An 18,135-nucleotide genomic window follows, 5' to 3' on the forward strand; every position below is an offset into this window, starting at 1 on the left:
AAATGTTAAACAAAAATTCTCAGGACTAAAAAAGTTAAATTTAAAGGCAAACTCTTAAATATTCTATTATGTTAATATGGTCAGAAGAATAGAAATAAGATCTTGGACTATTGCTTTATACTGTACTGAATTCTATTTATTTAACATAGATTTCTAAGTTTTTTACTAATAGAATCACTAACATAATTATTTTTAATCCAGTTGTATCTTTGTTTCTTGACTGCCACTAGGATTTATGCAGTATTTGGTGTATGTGCAAGTCTATTAACAGCCAGTTTAGCAAAACTCTGGAGCATTCCTACTTCTTACTAGCAATACTGTGAGAACCAAACATGAATTTTTAATATTGTTCTATAAATGATGAAACAAGATTTCTTTGAATATAAGAATATAAGTAGAAAAGTAATTGAGCAATATTATTGAATAGCTAGCATTATATTGACTCTGTGGCAAACATCGTCATAAGGCCTTTACCTATAAAAATTTATTAACACTAATAGGAACTCCTCAAATTTTATGAGCTTGCCCTACTTTATTGACGATAAATCCAGACATATAAAAATTAAGTAAGCATGCCCCACATCATACAGCACATTCAATGATGCAGCTGGGATTCAGGTCCACACGGCTTTTCTGAGAGCCCCAACTCCACGTCTCTCCATCACAGTACCTCTGTGCTTGTATTAGAGCTGCATGCTCCTTCCAGCCCACTTTGATTTATTACAGAAGTGTCTCATTCTTGTATTTGTGTTTCCCTGTGTAACTTCTCTGCAGAACCTTCTGTGAATTCAGATTTTACAGATGCCTTCAGTGTATAGTATCTCTTCTCCTTCATTATTCATGAAGGTACCGGCAAAGCTATGAATCTTTTTTCTTTTTTAATTGAAATATAGTCGATATACAGAATCATGTTACTTTCAGGTGTACTGCATAGTGATGGATCCTCAGTAGAAGAACTGCTGAACAGTTAGTTGTGAGATAGCTCTGAGTTCCCCCAGAATAAATGTGTTCATCCTTTAGCAGTGAGGGATAACTTGGAGACAGGAGTGCCTGAAAGGATGTCCTTTCCTTCTCTTTTTTCTTCTTTTAATTTTCTTTTTTCTGAAGTAGGTCTTCCTCAAAAGAACTTCTCTATAAATCTAGTTCAGATAATAATGTCCATTGAATTGAAATCTTCTGTTTCTTCTTAGTTGAAATTGAAATGCTAGGTAGCCCTCTTAGTGACTAAACTCTGTTAGTGTTTGATGATGTTCATACTATAATTAGGTTTTATTAAGATATCTTTGGGGCTTCCCTGGCGGCTCAGTCTGTAGAAAATCTGCCTGCAATGCAGGAGACCCAAGTTCGATCCCTGGGTTGGGAAGATCCCCTGGAGAAGGAGATAACACCCACTGCAATATTCTTGCTTGGGAGATCCCATGGACAGAGGAGACTGGTGGACTACAGTCTATGGGGTTGTAAAGAGTCGGGCACAACTTAGCAACTAAACCACCAGCAAGATATCTTTATTATTTTATCACAGTTGTTAAATAAAAGTATTTCTCTGTTGTGACTGCTTATAAGTGGTGAAATTGATGTGTGTTTGTTGCTGTTCTTTTCTAGGGGAGCATGGGTAGCATTACTTGCATTGCTTGGAAAGGTGATACGTTAGTTCTTGGAGATATGGATGGAAATTTAAATTTTTGGGATTTGAAAGGCAGAGTATCCAGGTATGTTTCAAGAACTCAAGTGTATTATTTGGCTGAAACAAAAAATCTCGATATAGTTCCATTGGAGGCCTGTCACTTGGCAATAGTGTCATTAAATATAGTCATGTGCAGGTTGGACCCTTGGGTCTCTTGTTGTAGAACTTGGGAGGAACTGCCTTGAGCTAAACTCTGGGATATTCATAAATGACCCTTACCTGCAGGTGGCCCACACGAAGTGCTGGGGCACTATTCCAACTGTTGTTAAAGAGCAGACCACGTCTGTCATATGCGATCCCTGTCCCAGAAAGCAGAGTGGTTGTCCTGTCATGTCACTAGACCTTATCAAAAGCAGAAATAGAAAGAGACATTGGACATCTCTCTCAATGACGAGAGACTACTCTACTTCATATTGGTGTTTTGGTTTCTGTTTGTCCTCAGAGGAATACCTACACACCGAAGTTGGGTGAAGAAGATTCGTTTCGCCCCTGGTAAAGGAAACCAAAAATTAATAGCAATGTACAATGATGGAGCTGAAGTATGGGATTCTAAAGAGGTAAGCCCAGCTGCACGCGGGCTCACCGCAAATGCAGCTGCTGGTCACAGGAACTATGTACTTCTTTTCCTTCCTTCTGATTTATAAATGGGTTTGTCAAGCTTCTTAGAGCAGTTTTCTTCCTTTAAAAATTTTTTCTTTTGTAGTATTTCTGTTCTAAAGGTGACAGCTCAACAGATTGTTAATGTTACCACCATCTCTGGGACCTTCAAAATGCAGTCTGCATGTGGAAGATAGATTGCCCACGACTGCTCAGTTTTAAACATGAACTGGACCTTCGCCACAGGCACTGCCGTTCTTGCTCGTTTAGTCTGGAATGATAAACATCTTCCTTTTCTTTCTGAAAGTGACAATCAAATTCACTCTTGAAGGTTCAGATGGTGAGCAGTTTAAGAAGTGGAAGAAATGTAACCTTTCGGATATTGGATGTGGACTGGTGCACTTCGGATAAAGTGATCCTGGCTTCCGATGACGGGTGTATCAGGGTCCTGGAGATGTCCATGAAGTCCACATGCTTTAGGATGGACGAGCAGGAGCTGACTGGTACGGAGTTCTAAGGGAAGGATGCTTGGAAGTGTCTTTATTTTGCACCAGCTGTTCTTTTCATGGGAGAGAGCTGCTTCTGTTCCATTTCATTCTTTCTAGGAATCTGTGTTTAAGAATGCATATTAACTTAAAGCTTGAGTGTTGATACTACTGAGATGCTAGACTCTGTAATTAGATGTCAGTCATTCCCCAGTGCTGGTTTACTCAGCGCCCTTTCCTTGACCCCTTTCTGAGTGCTCTGTCAAAAGATGAAAGATGTTTACATGAATAAAAATGACTTCCTCAGACTTTAGGAGAGGTCATCAGAGGACACGAATCTAGTGGTAAAGTACTGCTGGTTTTTTAATAGTGAGTCTTGTGTCTTTTGCAACCATATATCATGGAAAAGTAACTTTGGAAAGTATCATGAATTGTGATGCCTGTCTTATGACTCGTTAAAGGGCCAGTCAAAACAGAATTAGATGATTGCACTACCTTTCCCTTTTTTGTATGGTGGTTTTGAGATTTTTTTCTGAGAATGAAAGCTATTTTAGTAAAAAGTAGCTATGAATGAGAAGTTTGTGAGTGCACTCATCAATTTGAAAATGAGATGTCCCTACATTAAATTTTCTCCAGGCATAACTTTGGTGTATACACTGGGCTATCTAATATGTAAAAAAATATAAGAGAATTGTTTAGTCATTTACAGAGTTTCATCATAGAAACTGTTGGCTCTGGGAATTGTCTGTGCCTTCAGAGTCAGTCTTTGGCATATTCAGAGACAGTAGGGTTTTAAAACATGACCCTTCATTGTTATGTTTGTGCTTGAGGCACTACCGAGTTGCTGTGTATGCTGACTGGGCTGCCTTTAACTTGGATTAAATGTGCTTTTGTTTGTGACACTGCCCCACCCCTGCCACTGTGTTTGGGAACCATAACTTCTTACTCTGTAACTGTGACTGTCCTCTGGTGAGCTGCAGTTGAGCACTGCATTGCCACATCTGTCCTCAAGATCCCTGCCAGCTCTGCAGAAGTAGCAGGACCTCCTTCTAGGGAAGGACAAGCATAGATACTAACTTGAAACATAAAGTTATTGAAGAAATTAAGGGAATTTCAAGAATGATTTTTTTCTTTTAACTTAGTCATTAGTTCTAGGTAAAAGGTAAGATAAGTCACTTCAGTCATGTCCGACTCTGTGCAACCCCATAGATGGCAGCCCACCAGGCTCCCCCGTCCCTGGGATTCTCCAGGCAAGAACACTGGAGTGGGTTGCCATTTCTTTCTCCAGTGCATGAAAGTGAAAAGTGAAAGTGAAGTTGCTCAGTCGTGTCTGACTCTTAGTGACCCCATGGACTGCAGCCCACCAGGCTCCTCCATCCATGGGATTTTCCAGGCAAGAGTACTGGAGTGGGATGCCATTGCCTTCTCCAATTCTAGGTAAAGAAGTATGCAAATATAATCTAGATGTTTGAGAAGCTATTCTTTGACCTTTATCTTAAAATTTGAGTCTGCTGCTGAGTCACTTCAGTCATGTCCGACTCTGTGTGACCCCATAGACAGCAGCCAAAGCCAAGGTACTTGTTTTTAAATTAATCTGTTTATATAATTAATGAGAACCCATTGTTAGCTTAATGGGCTACCATGTTTAATACCATGACTGTTTAATACCATGAATGAACAGGTGACTCTCAACCAGATTTTAGGTTACATTTTCCTTTTAAAATTTTCCTAAAAAAATGCTATTGATTCTCTAATGGTGCAACCTCAGCCAAAAAGGGCAAGTTTTAAAATAATAATGGGGAAAGTCAATGAAATTATGCATATATTCCCCTAAATTGAGCTTTAAACTCAGAACAACACTCAGTAAATGTTAAAGAATAAAGACTGGTGAGAGTATAAACATGGAGTTTGGAAAAAGATTTCTGTGTGTTTGCTGCCAGATATGTGCTGATTTGAGCTTGGAAAAATATGTTTGATGTAATATATTTCTATTCTGAGGAATTAGAAATGTATTTTGGACCTTATTGATATAAGATAATAAAATCATTTGAGGTCATATGCATTGATATAATATTTAGTATATTTGCTTCATTTCTCCTTTATGACAAATAGAGAAGATCGTAATATGTTGATTCAAATTTGTTTTCTTAGGATAGCTTGGTCTTCTTCCTCCACCCCCGCCCCTTATTTACATTTTTCTGACACTGCTTCTTCTCCCGGTAAAAGGGGAAGTCAGACAAATGTAGAAAATTGGAATCCCTGTTTTTAAGTTGGAGAATCCTTCTTATCTGCTGCCTAGATCAGGGGCATAAAATGGCATAAAACAATATTATTTTTAGCAGTGTCTAAAAGGAATCCAGAACTATAAGACTTGTTTAGTAACATTTTGTATGATGCTGTTTCCAAGAACTTTCAGTACTATCTCTGTGGGGTCAGAGACTCTTCAGTCTAACTTTCTGCCCGACACTGAGCCCCTGTGTCTTAAGCAGTGATTACACTAATACACTCTCTGAGTTGCCACCACCAGACTTATACATTGTTCTCTGCTGACTTCTCTGTGAACTGTCTACAGCAGAAGCTTTATAGTTGTATATGATTCTACTTGTTAAAAGCGAAATCTGTGTTTTTGTCTAGAGCCTGTGTGGTGCCCATATCTCCTTGTTCCCAGGGCTGCTCTCGCCTTGAAAGCTTTCTTATTACATCAGCCTTGGAATGGACAGTATTCTTTGGACATTTCTCATGTGTAAGTTTTTTTGCATTATTGTTTTTCTTTCTTAATTGATTTAAGATTGAAGGACATCCCATAAAAATTAGCAGTGGCTGGTCTCCAGGGCTTACAGGCATTGGAACCTTAAAACTGAGTTAAGGCAGTGATGGCAGAGACCCTGAAAGAGTCACTGATCTGCCTCTTGTCTTTCCCACTCTGGGGACCTGGGCACAGCTGTGAATACACGTGGGTGTCTCAGGTGGCTGTGTGCTCGGTCATCTTACAGTCTGAACCTGGGTATGGCTTACTGAGTGTGAAGAGGGCCAGTTGAGGCCAAGAGGAATTTGGGGACAAGATTCAGTTCAGTTTAGTCACTCCAGCCATGTCTGACTCTTTGCGACCCCATGAGATTGCAGCACACCAGGCCTCCCTGTCCTTCACCAACTCCCGGAGCTTAATCAAACTCATGTCCATTGAGTTAGTGATGCCATCCAACCATCTCATCCTCTGTCATCCCCTTCTCCTCCTGCCTTCAAGCTTTCCCAGCATCAGGGTCAGGGGACAAGATTAAATCTTTTTAAAAGCAGCATAAAGGAATCTACTTCAGAAGTGTTTTCTGTTTTATAGCCTGCCTCCTTGCAAAAAACAGTCACAGAAACCATTATTGGCGGTGGTTAGTTAAACTACCACAAGCGCTACGGGACCTTTGCTGTGTGGATGCACAGATGGGCGTGGGCTGTGTGTGCTCAGTCATAGTCGTGTCTGGCTCTTTGTGACCCCCGTGGACTGTAGCCCCCACGCTCCTCTGTCTGTGGAATTTTCTAGGCAAGAATACTGAAGTGGGTTGCCATTTCCTTCTCCAGTGGATCTTCCCGACCCAGGGATCAAACCCACATCTCCTGCATTGGCAGGGGGATTCTTTACCACTGAGCCACCAGTGAAGCCCTGGGTTAGGAGAATTAAAAAAATAAATGTGATGAGATGTTCTTTCTCCAAGAAGTATCTACTCAGAGAAATGAATGTTAATTTTGCAGAGCAGAACTAGCAGATTCGTGTAGTCCTTGCTAAGTTCCTTATTAACGTGACTCTAAACCTGATAGTTTTAGAGCTCACTAATAAATTTTCAGGTTTCTTGAAAGCCAGGGAAACTTTCTGTGCTCATTTCTGTTTTGACTCAATAAGATAAAAGCAGGCGTTAAAGGTGATTGGTAGGTTCCTGAGTAGGCTGTTGCTTTTCGGTCTACACGCAGGTTTTTAACCAAGGACTACAAAGAAGTTATTTCTGTATTAACACACCTTTTTTCCTGGTGAAGAAATAAATGGTGGTAAATAAAGAGAAAACTAACTCATTTAAAATCTTTTCTTGGTACAGTGATTATCCAGAAAATGGAGAAATAAAGAATCTCCTTCAAGAGCAGTTGAACTCATTGTCTAAGTAAGCACTCTGACTATGTTTTATTAGAGAATAAGACTATGAAAAAGAAAAACATAATGATTTATACTTTTTAAAATTAAAATAAGCTTTGTTTTGGAAAATATTAGTGGCCCACGGAGAGACCCCTCTCTTCACCTCGGTTTGTTTCCCTTTAGAGTCTTTGTTTTGTGGAAGTAAGTTTCAGATTGCTGTGGTCTCATGTCAGGGCAGGAGAAGAAGCAGTGGGGTAAGCCGCCTTGTAGCTAACCTGCCTCCAGCACAGATGCCCTGCAGAGCCTCACGTTAGAGGATGGGTGTACACAGGGCAATTCTTGTGTGTCAGCTTCTCTCTGCTAAGATAAGTTCTCTGTGTCAGGTTCTGTGTTTGTACAATTCTGTCTAAGAAATTAATATGCTCCCTAGAGTCAAGAACATTTACAAATAGGTACTGTGTATAACACTGGAAAGGAAGAAGGAAAATTTGACTCCACAAGGAGTTCTTGGGAAAACATATCTTGGCAATCTAAAATCCATAACATATATTTTAATACTTAATAAATTAATGCTAAAGGAATATTATATTGATATCGAATTCAAAGTAATTACTTTTTTCTCTTCTGTGTCCCAAGGTTAGCATTTATGTTTAAATGGAAAAGAATAGATTTAAAGACTATCTCCCCTCCTTCCTTATTTATAAATAGTCTATAATGGGCTATTGTAGAAATATCAATTTATGAAACACTTATATATTTTAATTTTTGAGTACTTTGAAGAATAAATTCTGAATGCATCTTCTCTGAAGTATAGAGTATTCCTGATGATCATTTAGTAAAATCATTTTATCAACAATGACCTTCTTATTCCTGTAGTTAGGTAGCTGTTCATATTTTTTAGAATGGGAGTTGAGCTGCTTCAAGAAGGTAAATCAGCATTAGAGCCTTAAGCTGTGGTGGTTGATGGGTTCCACTTCTCCAAGCCTAGATACTGTCTAAGCCCTGTAAGCTCTTGCAGTTTCAGGGCCGTGGCAAAGTGACTTCTTTTGTAGGTTCTTATCGTATCTTTTGGGTAGAATTTTCCATTTTAAGAGTGTATTGATTTATCTCCTTTATTGTTGGATTCAAAAATTTTGTCTTGCCTTTGTCTGGATTCCTGCCTGCAGTGACATAAAGAAACTCTTGCTCGATCCGGAGTTTACTCTCCTGCAGAGATGCCTGCTTGTTTCAAGGTAACACTATTTGAAGTGTTCTGGGTAAGAGACAGGGAATTTCAGGTTAACTCACTCCTTTCATCAAGAGTTGTTAGTTAAAACCAAACTCTTTGGAATTTTAGAAAATATATCAGTTCATCCTTTATAGTTGGCTTACAGATCGTTTTGAAAGTAGTATTACAAATAGGAAAAAGAAAAAGACATGAGATCTAGGCCTTCTCTATTGAAAAGACTCCATTCTACAGATAGCTTTTTAAAATATCAGCTACAAGGGGCATGTCCTAAGTATACCCATAAGTTATATTTAGATTATATTTAGAATAACCTATATATTCTTACTTAGAGTAGAGCCATCCCTTATAAGAAAGACATTTCCCTCCACTCCCCAGAGAATAAAGAGTATATTATTTCCACACCTTATCTAGTCAGTGATCCCAGAGGAACTTCTTCCTTAACTGGTACAGATTGAAAGATGTGCTGATGGCAAACCAGGTAAATAATAGCACAGGGTACAGCACCTCGGTGTTGCTCTTAACATAGATCAAAGGGAGGCTTGGGTCGGAAGGGGCCCCATGCAGTCAGGGTCCTGTGCTGTTTGAGACCCAGTAACAGGGCTGGAGACTTGAAGCTTCAGCTCTTCACCAGCCAGCATGTTGGTCTTTCATGGGCCAGCACCATGCTCCCAGCACTTCAGGCTGCCGTGGGGAGACCCTGTCCAGGCCCCACGCTGCTGCCTGAGGTCAGTGGAGACTGTGATCTCACCCTGGCCAGGCTTTACGGTGATGAATCGGAGCTGCACTTCTGGACTGTCGCCGCCCACTATCTGCACAGCCTGTCCCAGGAAAAGGCCGCGAGCACACCAGTGGCTAAAGAAGCTGCTCCTCAGGACAGAGTGAACAACCCGCTAGATATATGTTACGACATCCTCTGTGAAAATGCCTATTTTCAGGTATTATGTTTCATATATTAAAAACCTTTAAAGCTACGTCTTTCTTTGTAAGTATCTTAAAGTTGGGAAACTTTGTACTAAGTAAAGGTCCACATAACAGAAATGAGTCCCTTGGCACAGTCACATTAAAAAGGCCTGATTCAGGACTTGAAAAGCTCATAAACGCTTACTGAGTTTTTAGTAGACATTAAAATTTTATTATTAACAGCCTTTTAATTTTGGGGGGCCTTAAAAATTTTTAACTTGGTTCATTTTAATTTTCTCATGTTATTAATTTCCTATAAATAACAAATACTTAATTTACTTGGTTTGAATTTGCTGTTCTATATATATAAAGGTAGTTTCATAATTTGTTTAACCTCCAGTAGAGTACTGAATTACACATAGGGATTTTTCTTCCAGCTCTGCTAAAGTGCCAGTTTCTGTAAGCAGGCAGACTTACGCACAGATTATAGTACGTTTCAACATTTTTTTCTTCTCAAATTCTTATTAAATTGTTGGACTTCTTCTTTGACTCAGAAGTCTAAGTAATGTTTACTAATAGTTAAATAAAAGTTTTAAAATCCAGGCTCAATTTTCTCTGTTTTTTTTTTTTTTTTCTGCTCTAGAAATTTCAGTTGGAAAGGGTTAATCTCCAGGAAGTAAAACGGTCAACTTATGATCATACAAGGAAATGTACAGACCAGCTGCTTCTCTTGGGTCAAGTATGTCAGTTTTTATAACTCTTTTCATGTTTCAGGGAGTTGCTAGTTGATTGGTATTTTACGGCATCATTTATATCACACACAAACACCGTGCACACACACTATAGCATTTCCCTGAAAGTATAAGTGTAAATATACGCTTTCTCTCAAAATAGGACCAACAGACATTCTGAGAAAGCAAAAATGTATGGTAAACCAACTTGTAGTTTTGGCTTCCATAATGTCACATGACAGATAGGGAGGCCTGGCGTGCTGTGATTCATGGGGTCGCAAAGAGTCGGACACGACTGAGCGACTGAACTGAGGTGAACTGAATGCCACATGAGGCCTGCCTAGTTTTGTTTTGTTTTGGTTTTGTCTCTGACTAGTACAGAGCTTAAATAAGTACCTGTAAACCTGTGTACCTGTGGTTTTACATTTGTCCTAAAGAAGCAGTGTTGCACTTTTGTTCAACTTGTATACATGTAAGCAACGTGTTTATGGATAATTTTTGACAATGAAAATCTTCTTTAAACTGAAAACTTCAGTGTTCCAAATTATGAATCTTGAAAGGTTATGTTGGAGGAAAATGGCCTCATAACTAGAAGAACCGTTTCCCTTATTAGACAGACAGAGCCGTGCAGTTGCTTTTGGAAACCAGCGCAGACAACCAGCATTATTACTGTGATTCACTGAAAGCCTGTCTGGTCACCACCGTCACCTCGTCAGGCCCCTCCCAGAGCACCATCAAGCTCGTGGCAACTAATATGATCGCCAACGGAAAACTGGCAGGTGAGGCATGCTTTAGGGGTATATTTGTCAGTACTCTGAAAAATCGTGTATATTTGTCAGTACTCTGAAAAATCAGACCCATTCCTAGGAAAGTATTTGGTTATTAGGAATATTTCTTTTTGATATACCCTGGAGAAAAATAAATTATTGCTAGCAGTTTATATTATGAAAGTGTTAGTCGCACAATTGTGTCCAGTTCTTCGTTACCCCATGGACTGTAGCCTGCCAGGCTCCTCTGTCCATGGAATTGTCCAGGCAAGGATACTGGAGTGGGTTGCCATTCCCTTCTCCAGGGGATCTTCCTGATCCAGGGATTGAACCTGGATCCCCTGCATTGCAGGCAGATTCTTTACCATCTGAGCCACCAGGGAAGCCCTCATATTAAAAGATGACCATATAATTTAGTCATCTAGACCAGTGCATTTTTAAAGAGTAAAAGGGGTGTTATTAATAATGGCCGAAATAATAGACATAAATTGGACAAACGTGGACACCTTAAACGTTAAAACCAGTGAGTGAGATAGTCTTGACTTGTTTGTTTTCTGGACTGTATTTGTACTGCCAACCCAAGTTACTTGAGTGATAACATTGTAAAACTCTATTTTAATGCTTCATTTTAAAATTTAAGTCAGTCGTGTCTCCAGTAGGTATAAAATGTCCAAGACCAGGTGAAGTCAAATGGTGGTTTTTACCCTTCAGTGACTCGCCAGAGAGACAGCTCCAGCGTCACTCACGGGGCTGTTGTCTTGTCTTCCAGAGGGCGTCCAGCTGCTCTGCCTGATAGACAAAGCTGCGGACGCCTGCCGCTACCTGCAGACCTATGGCGAGTGGAACCGGGCAGCGTGGCTTGCCAAAGTAGGTGATTCTAGTAGGTGCCTGGAACTTCGGGCGAGAAAGTTCAGTCTTGAATTTTTGACTCATGATTTGGAGGTGTTTTTGGGGGCTGCAAGGCGGCTTTACAAATATTTCTTAGCAGCTTTCATCTTCTTTGCATATAAGTTACATTTCTTCTTACTGCAAAGTGGAGGTTGCATTGGTAGCAGTTAAGTGAAGGCAGCTGCCTCCTGTCCCTTCTGGGGTGTGGGCCCAGACTACACCCAGCCCAGAGGTGTCCCAGGCCCGCTGATCCTGAGCTGTGGATCCCTGTCGCCTCTGGTCACGGCGCTGCAGCAGCAGGGGCTGTGTGGTAAAGCAGAGATGAGCTCTGTTTCATGGTAATAGATCCCATTTCATCTGAATTCTTTTTTCCTTGTGTATAGTGCAGGGTGTCCTTTTTAACGTGGGCATCTTCCTCAGGTCCGCTTAAATTCTGAAGAGTGCGCTGACGTTTTGAAACGGTGGGTCGACCACCTTTGCTCCCCTCAAGTGAACCAGAAGTCCAAGGCCCTCCTGGTTCTCCTTTCCCTGGGCTGCTTTTCCAGCGTGGCCGAGACGCTTCACAGGTACACCCACTGTCAGTGGCTGGTCAGAACCACCCAGGATTTACCACTGCTCATGAGGCTCTGCCAGGAGGCTGGTAGTCCTTGATGTTGGGAGTGAAGGGAGAAGCATATACTTCAGGTTTATTTTTTAGAAAAAACCTAAAGGGAGTGGAGCAATCCATGCTTATTCATTCTTCTTTTGGTCTAGGAACTTTGCTACTTCTCTGCCAATGTTAGTTAAACCTAATAGTTACCTGTTTAAAAAGAAGTTTTAAAAAGAATTGAGGTCAATTTAGCTTTGAGTAGAACAACTGAGACAAAGGCAGAAAAGCAGGAGGAAGGGGGAAGAAAGTGTGGCAATTTGGAGGTGTCCCCTCTGAGAACCTTGAAGGGTAATTAATGCTTATCACTTACCATAGGACATTTTATTTATTTAAAACTAAGGGAAGTAGGTTGAGGCAGATATGACAGAAAGTTACTTGTGAAATCTGGACCTGGGTATGTGGATTTTTGTCCTGTCTCTGTAGATTTCTTGTCCTGTCTCTATTTCAGTGATTTCACAAAATTTTTATAAGAGTTAATAGAAAAGAGCAAAGGGTTGGGGCCTGAGAATTCCCCTTTCCTCTAAGCTGGGGCAGAGAACAGTACTGGTGTGCCTCATGCAGCCCTCGGGCTTCTGTGGAGAGTCCTTGTATGGAAACACTCCCTGGGATGGTCCTACCCCCAAATGATGAAAGTCACAGCTCCTGATGTGCTTTGTGTTCTGTTGAGCAGCATGAGGTACTTCGACAGAGCGGCCTTGTTTGTAGAAGCTTGTCTCAAGTACGGAGCCATCGAAGTCAGCGAGGACACAGATATCCTTTGCTGGGATGTGTTTGCTGATGGGGAACCAGATGCCGTGAGTGGGTTTTAAGCATCCCCATTGGCTGTGCTGCCTGGGAGGAAACTATTGTATGGAGAAAGATCTGTGTTCTGACTGCCCAGAGCCAGGAAAAGGATCAACTGGAGGGGACAAATCAGAAAGAAGGTTGTTGCCCCACCAGCATCAGCGTGAGATCAATGGAGAGCCTAGAAGGGCTGTGAAGTGGAGGGAGCCCAGATTTTGTAATGTTTTGTTTGAATTTGCAAAGAAAATAGAAGATCTAGTATAGGAAACGGAGGAGGCAATGGCACCCCACTCCAGTACTCTTGCCTGGAAAATCCCATGGACGGAGGAGCCTGGTAGGCTGCAGTCCAGGGGGTCGCTAAGAGTCTGACACGACTGAGCAACTTCACTTTCACTTTTCACTTTCATGCATTGGAGAAGGAAATGGCAACCCACTCCAGTGTTCTTGCCTGGAGAATCCCAGGGACGGGGGAGCCTGGTGGGCTGCCATCTCTGGGGTCACGCAGAGTCGGATATGACTGAAGCGATTTAGCAGCAGCAGCAGTATAGGAAAGGTATAGGAGGCTCTGCTGGAATAAATGCGTACCAGAATGGATTAAAAAGAACGACTGGCTGTTACCCACAGGGACGGGCTAACGTGGAACAAGACACAGTGGCACTTCAGAGAGACGTGTCATGTAGGCAGGTCATGTGTGACCGGGAGCATTTCAGTTCTGCCACCCGTCACTTGAGTGACATGTTTCTCTTTGAAAAGAAGGAGCTTGAGAATCCTACTCTCAGGTCTTTGTGTTTGCAGAGGCTTTGTTGTTCTCATTGCACTCTTTCTTGAATTGTTACATTGTGGCCTCATATCTACATGTCATGTTTTTTATTTTTCTGTATATATTTTTTAACAGAAAATTGAACTCAGTGTCATATACCTTGGCACTGGTTAAGCTGGCTCTGATTCAGTGGCGCTGTTTTGGATATCAGAACACAGTGGAACAGGGCTGTCTAACATTCCCAAAGCGAAAGTGAAAGTCGCTCGGTCGTGTCTGACTCTTTGCGACCCCATGGACTGTAGCCTGCCAGGCTCCTCTGTCCATGGAATTCTCCAGGCAGATACTGGAGTGGGTTGCTATGCCCTCCTCTAGGGGATCTTCCCAACCCAGGGATCAAACCCAGGTCTTCCGCATGACAGGTGGATTCTTTACCGTCTGAGCCACTCAGTGAGGCTGGATCTGCCCCTTAAACGCCAACCTCTCAGATTTGCAAACAGCTCAAGGGTTTGCGCATGTATTTCTCTTCTGTCATCCTTCTCTCTCCACTCCTTAAGTGCATTTAGACCTTGAAGCATCTGAGGGGATGTTAGTTGGGTCTTGTAGGAGTTGGGCTTTGGGCTCAGCTGGTGCCAGTGCAGGGACACTGCACACTGAAACCTCGCCTTCCCGCCCCCACTCAACCCCAGCAGGTGCCCTCCCTGAGAAGAGCCCCCTGTGCTCCTCCTGTGCTACCCTCCCCTGGACATTCTCCAGAGCTGGTCCTTGTTTCTGGCCTGTGGGAACCTGCTGGAGCCCTGTCTGCCCTTCTCTTCCTTAACTGCAGTTTACAGAAGCTCATCTCTGCTATATATGCAGATTATGCCCGAAGTTTAAAGAACCTTGGTTTTAAACAGGGAGCGGTTCTTTTTGCTTCAAAGGCTGGAGCAGCTGGCAGAGATTTATTGAATGAACTGGAATCCCCCAAGCAAGAACTGACTGACTGAAGAGTGACCAGTCTCCGTGCCCCAGGGCACCCGGCCTCAAGAGCAGCGGCCGGGGTGTTGGTCTGGCTGTGGACAGTCACAGCCCAGACCCACGAGGGTGCCATCCTCTCCAGGGCGCTCGTAAGCTGTTTCGCCATGAATGCCCAACACTGTGTGAGCATTTACGCTGTGAGAAGCCAGTCCTAGGACCCGTATTCATCTCAGAGAAAGACAGGAACACTTCAGATATTGAAAGTATAACATTTTATACTTTGGAGACAGCTTTAAGAGTCCCTAGAAATGCTTTTCATTTTTTTAAAACTTAAGATCCAAGCAATTGAATTGCTTTTCTCATGGACTAGATTTAAATCTGTAGTAAAAGCAGTCTGTGAGAGCTGTACTGAAATATGTGCTGTGCCTGTGTGTATATACAGTCATTCCACGTATAAACAGAGCAGAAACATTTAAACAGTAAAGGTGACTTACCACAGCATTCCTTGTTTTCTTACCTTGAAAACAGAGCTGTTCATTTCTTGGTTTAGGCAGTTGCTGAATTTTGTAATTTCAAGTGCATAGGCTCTTAGAGAAATTGTAAGCTTTAGGTTTTGTCTGTGGAGTCTTGGATATTTGAGATTTTAGCTCCTGCTGTGATGTGTTACAGTAACCTCCTCTTTGAAGGCTCAGTGCTCTCATTTCTGTCTTTGTGTTCTTCCAATGACTGAACTATATGAAATGTGACTTATAAATTATTGCTAAAAATTTAAATGTGTATAACGTACAGAAACGATAAATAAAAAGGGAATTCATCCCAGCCAGGCCTTTGTGTCCTCTGAGCTGCTGCGCACCACGTCGGGTGCTGTGCTGGCGCCTCAGGAGTTGGTCCAGCTACCCACCCTCCAGCACTGCTTTGCTGAATCCGGAACCTGGCTGCAGGAACTCGGGGCTGCAGCACAGAACAGGGTGGAACACCTGCCGCCGGGGTTCCTGCGTGGGCAGGGCTCAGCTTGTGGCTCTGAGAGGTGAGGAAATGGCCTTCCTGTCTTTCCCCTGGACATCCATGGTGGCATATGTACTAACACCCACTGAGAGGTGTTTTTAGATGGAATCGTAGTCTCTGCCCTTAGATATCAACCCCCCTCGAACAAGGAACTGAGGTCCATGGAGAGGAAGGGCCTGTCCCAGGAATGCTTGTTCCCAGCCCAGTGCTTTTGCTACGTGTCCTAAAAGAAACCCAGAATCCGTTCATTGGTCCTGTAACTGGTCACCTCCTTGCCCTTTCTTTGCCTGGGTAGGTTCCACCAAATTTTTAAAGGCCACAGGCAAACCCAGCTCTCTTTATATTGTTTAGTAGTTAAATGATTGTCAGGATGGACTTTATTAATCTAGCCATCAACTAGCTAAGGGAGAAAAGAATGCTGGCTTTAGTAAGCAAAGAGAAAGAAGTAGAAATTCCAGCAGAGGGCATTTGAAAGTTCCGTGTGCTCGGGATTGGAGGCCAACAGATAGTCGGTGATCCTTTGCTGGATTGTGGGAGTGCGGAGAGGACCAGGCAGAGCAGCTCACCAGAGAGTCGCTCACTACCTTTCCCTGTTCTGTTGCTGATTGTTTTGCAGATGGTGACCAGCCCTGGGCCCTGCACTCTGGCTTTAGGTCTTTACATCGCTTTGAAAGTGGGAGCAGGACATTCTGTTCTCCCAAAACCAATAATGGAGCGATGTCAATACCAGCCTCATGTCCCGCCCAGATGCGCCGGATCAGGAGTTCTCTACGGAGTAGCCCTCACCTCAATAGAACGGTGCCTCTCTCGGCTCTTGGTTGCCTGGAGATTCCGTCTTGCCTGAGGACAGTCTTAGGTGTCTATGATTCCTGAGCTTGTGATCACCCAAAGTGTTTCATTCTCCTCAGCAGCACTTTGCGATTTAAGTAAAGTATTCAGGTACACACTGGAAGTTATTCCATCTAGAATAAAAGAGTTCTGCAAGGCAGAAATAAATGACAGACAAGTGAAAATATTCTCTGAGCCAATAGGGCTTTATTTCTTTGGGATCTTGCTTACAATTGATATGACTGACTCAAAATGACTCATTCTCATTTTGTGAATGAAAGAAGTCCCTCAATTAAAACATAAAGGCATTTTAAAGGCTCTGCTGCTGCTGCTGCTAAGTCGCTTCAGTCATGTCCGACTCTGTGCGACCCCATAGACAGCAGCCCACCAGGCTCCCCCGTCCCTGGGATTCTCCAGGCAAGAACACTGGAGTGGGGTGCCATTTCCTTCTCCAATGCATGAAAGTGAAAAGTGAAAGTGCAGTCGCGTCCAACTCTTTGCAACCCCATGGACTGCAGCCTACCAGTCGTCCGTGGGATTTTCCAGTACTGGAGTGGGGTGCCATTGCCTTCTCCATTAAATTGGCTCTATCAGTACTTGAATGTGCTGGTGTTTTTAAAAGAGGAAAAGCAAAGGAGCTAGGCTTTAGGAATGCAGTTCTCCTGAGAACTGCTGGAATCCAATTAGATGGGCAGGTCCAGTGGGCACTTGGATGAGCATATTGCCCCGCTGTCTTTCCTGTCCTTAAAGGCTCCTTGTGTTTGCTCCATCAGCCATGTTAAGACCCACACAAAATAACACCATGAAAGTCCCACCTCTCTCCCACTGAGATTTTGTGTGCCTGTGGCTCTCAGATGAGTCTCTGCGGGCATCTTACTTCAATATTTGGCTCTTTTACCTAAAAAGGCCGACTAACACTACTGACCCTCCTGATTCTTTTTCCGGGACACTGAGAAACATGACTTAGTCAAGGTGAAAGTAACTGTTCCAAGTACAAGAGAAGGAAAGATATTCTAGGTTCCATAGGTGATTGGGGTTTTAGCAAAGCCAAGTGCAGTTAGGCAAGAAGGCTGTTAAAAACCCTGTGATGTAGAGCTTCAAAAGGACTGAACAAATAGTTACGAATTTAAGATCAGATAAAAGAACATTCTCCAGTCACTGCCTTAAAAACGTAGCTTGGACCAGTTTTCCCTTGTGTTTATGGCCTTTTTGAAACTGAAGTAGGGTGGGCTGGTGTGGGCGGATGGTGGGGGGCTGCACAGGAAGAGACCTCTCATCAAGACCCACAAGGTGAAGAACTGCAAAATGCAACCTGCAGAGCTGAGCCCACTCCTTGCCTGTTTCGTAAATAAAAGTTTTACTGGAAAAACCACGCCCATTTGTTCCTTGTCCGAGGCTGCTTTCCTTTGACAGATTTGAGTACTTGGGACAGAGACTGTGTGTCCTAAAAAGCCTAAAATATTGTACTGTCTGGCCTCTTATAGGAAAAATTCACCCACTGCTACTCTGGGTCCATAATGCCAACTTGAGATGGAGCTTCAGCAGCACCCAGTTGTCCTTGGGGGTGCAGACCAGTGGTCCTCCTCTGACGAGGTGTGAAAGTGTTAGTCACTCAGTCGTGTCCAGCTCTTTGCGATCTCACTGACTATAGCCTCTGTCCACAGAATTCTCCAGGCAAGAATACTGGAGTGGGTAGCTATTCCCTTCTCCAGGGGATCTTCCCAACCCAGGGATTGAACCTAGGTCTCCCACACTGCAAGCA

The 18,135-nt window shown here is 42.7% G+C and overlaps 1 protein-coding gene across 9 annotated transcripts in view; it reads left to right on the forward strand.

The window, feature by feature from the left end:
* The window catches only part of WDR11 (WD repeat domain 11), a 59,343-nt gene extending 43,984 nt beyond the window's left edge, over window positions 1-15,359 (forward strand). For all 9 annotated transcript variants that reach the window (XM_086378286.1, XM_086378287.1, XM_086378291.1 and 6 more), the window contains 13 exons: window positions 1,603-1,709; window positions 2,127-2,241; window positions 2,613-2,784; window positions 5,401-5,509; window positions 6,846-6,908; window positions 8,047-8,112; window positions 8,866-9,043; window positions 9,652-9,747; window positions 10,353-10,518; window positions 11,276-11,373; window positions 11,815-11,960; window positions 12,714-12,793; window positions 14,415-15,359. In XM_086378286.1, coding sequence (XP_086234412.1) covers window positions 1,603-1,709; window positions 2,127-2,241; window positions 2,613-2,784; window positions 5,401-5,509; window positions 6,846-6,908; window positions 8,047-8,112; window positions 8,866-9,043; window positions 9,652-9,747; window positions 10,353-10,518; window positions 11,276-11,373; window positions 11,815-11,960; window positions 12,714-12,793; window positions 14,415-14,569 — 1,551 coding nt within the window. In that variant the 3' untranslated portion in view covers window positions 14,570-15,359. The remainder of the gene's footprint in view (window positions 1-1,602; window positions 1,710-2,126; window positions 2,242-2,612; window positions 2,785-5,400; window positions 5,510-6,845; window positions 6,909-8,046; window positions 8,113-8,865; window positions 9,044-9,651; window positions 9,748-10,352; window positions 10,519-11,275; window positions 11,374-11,814; window positions 11,961-12,713; window positions 12,794-14,414) is intronic.
* Window positions 15,360-18,135: the final 2,776 nt, after the last annotated feature.

The sequence above is a fragment of the Bos grunniens genome, chromosome 26 (assembly GCF_055505025.1).
Source record: "Bos grunniens cultivar Pamir isolate PY7600 chromosome 26, Bosgru_T2T1.0, whole genome shotgun sequence".
Taxonomy (NCBI): Eukaryota; Metazoa; Chordata; class Mammalia; order Artiodactyla; family Bovidae; genus Bos; species Bos grunniens.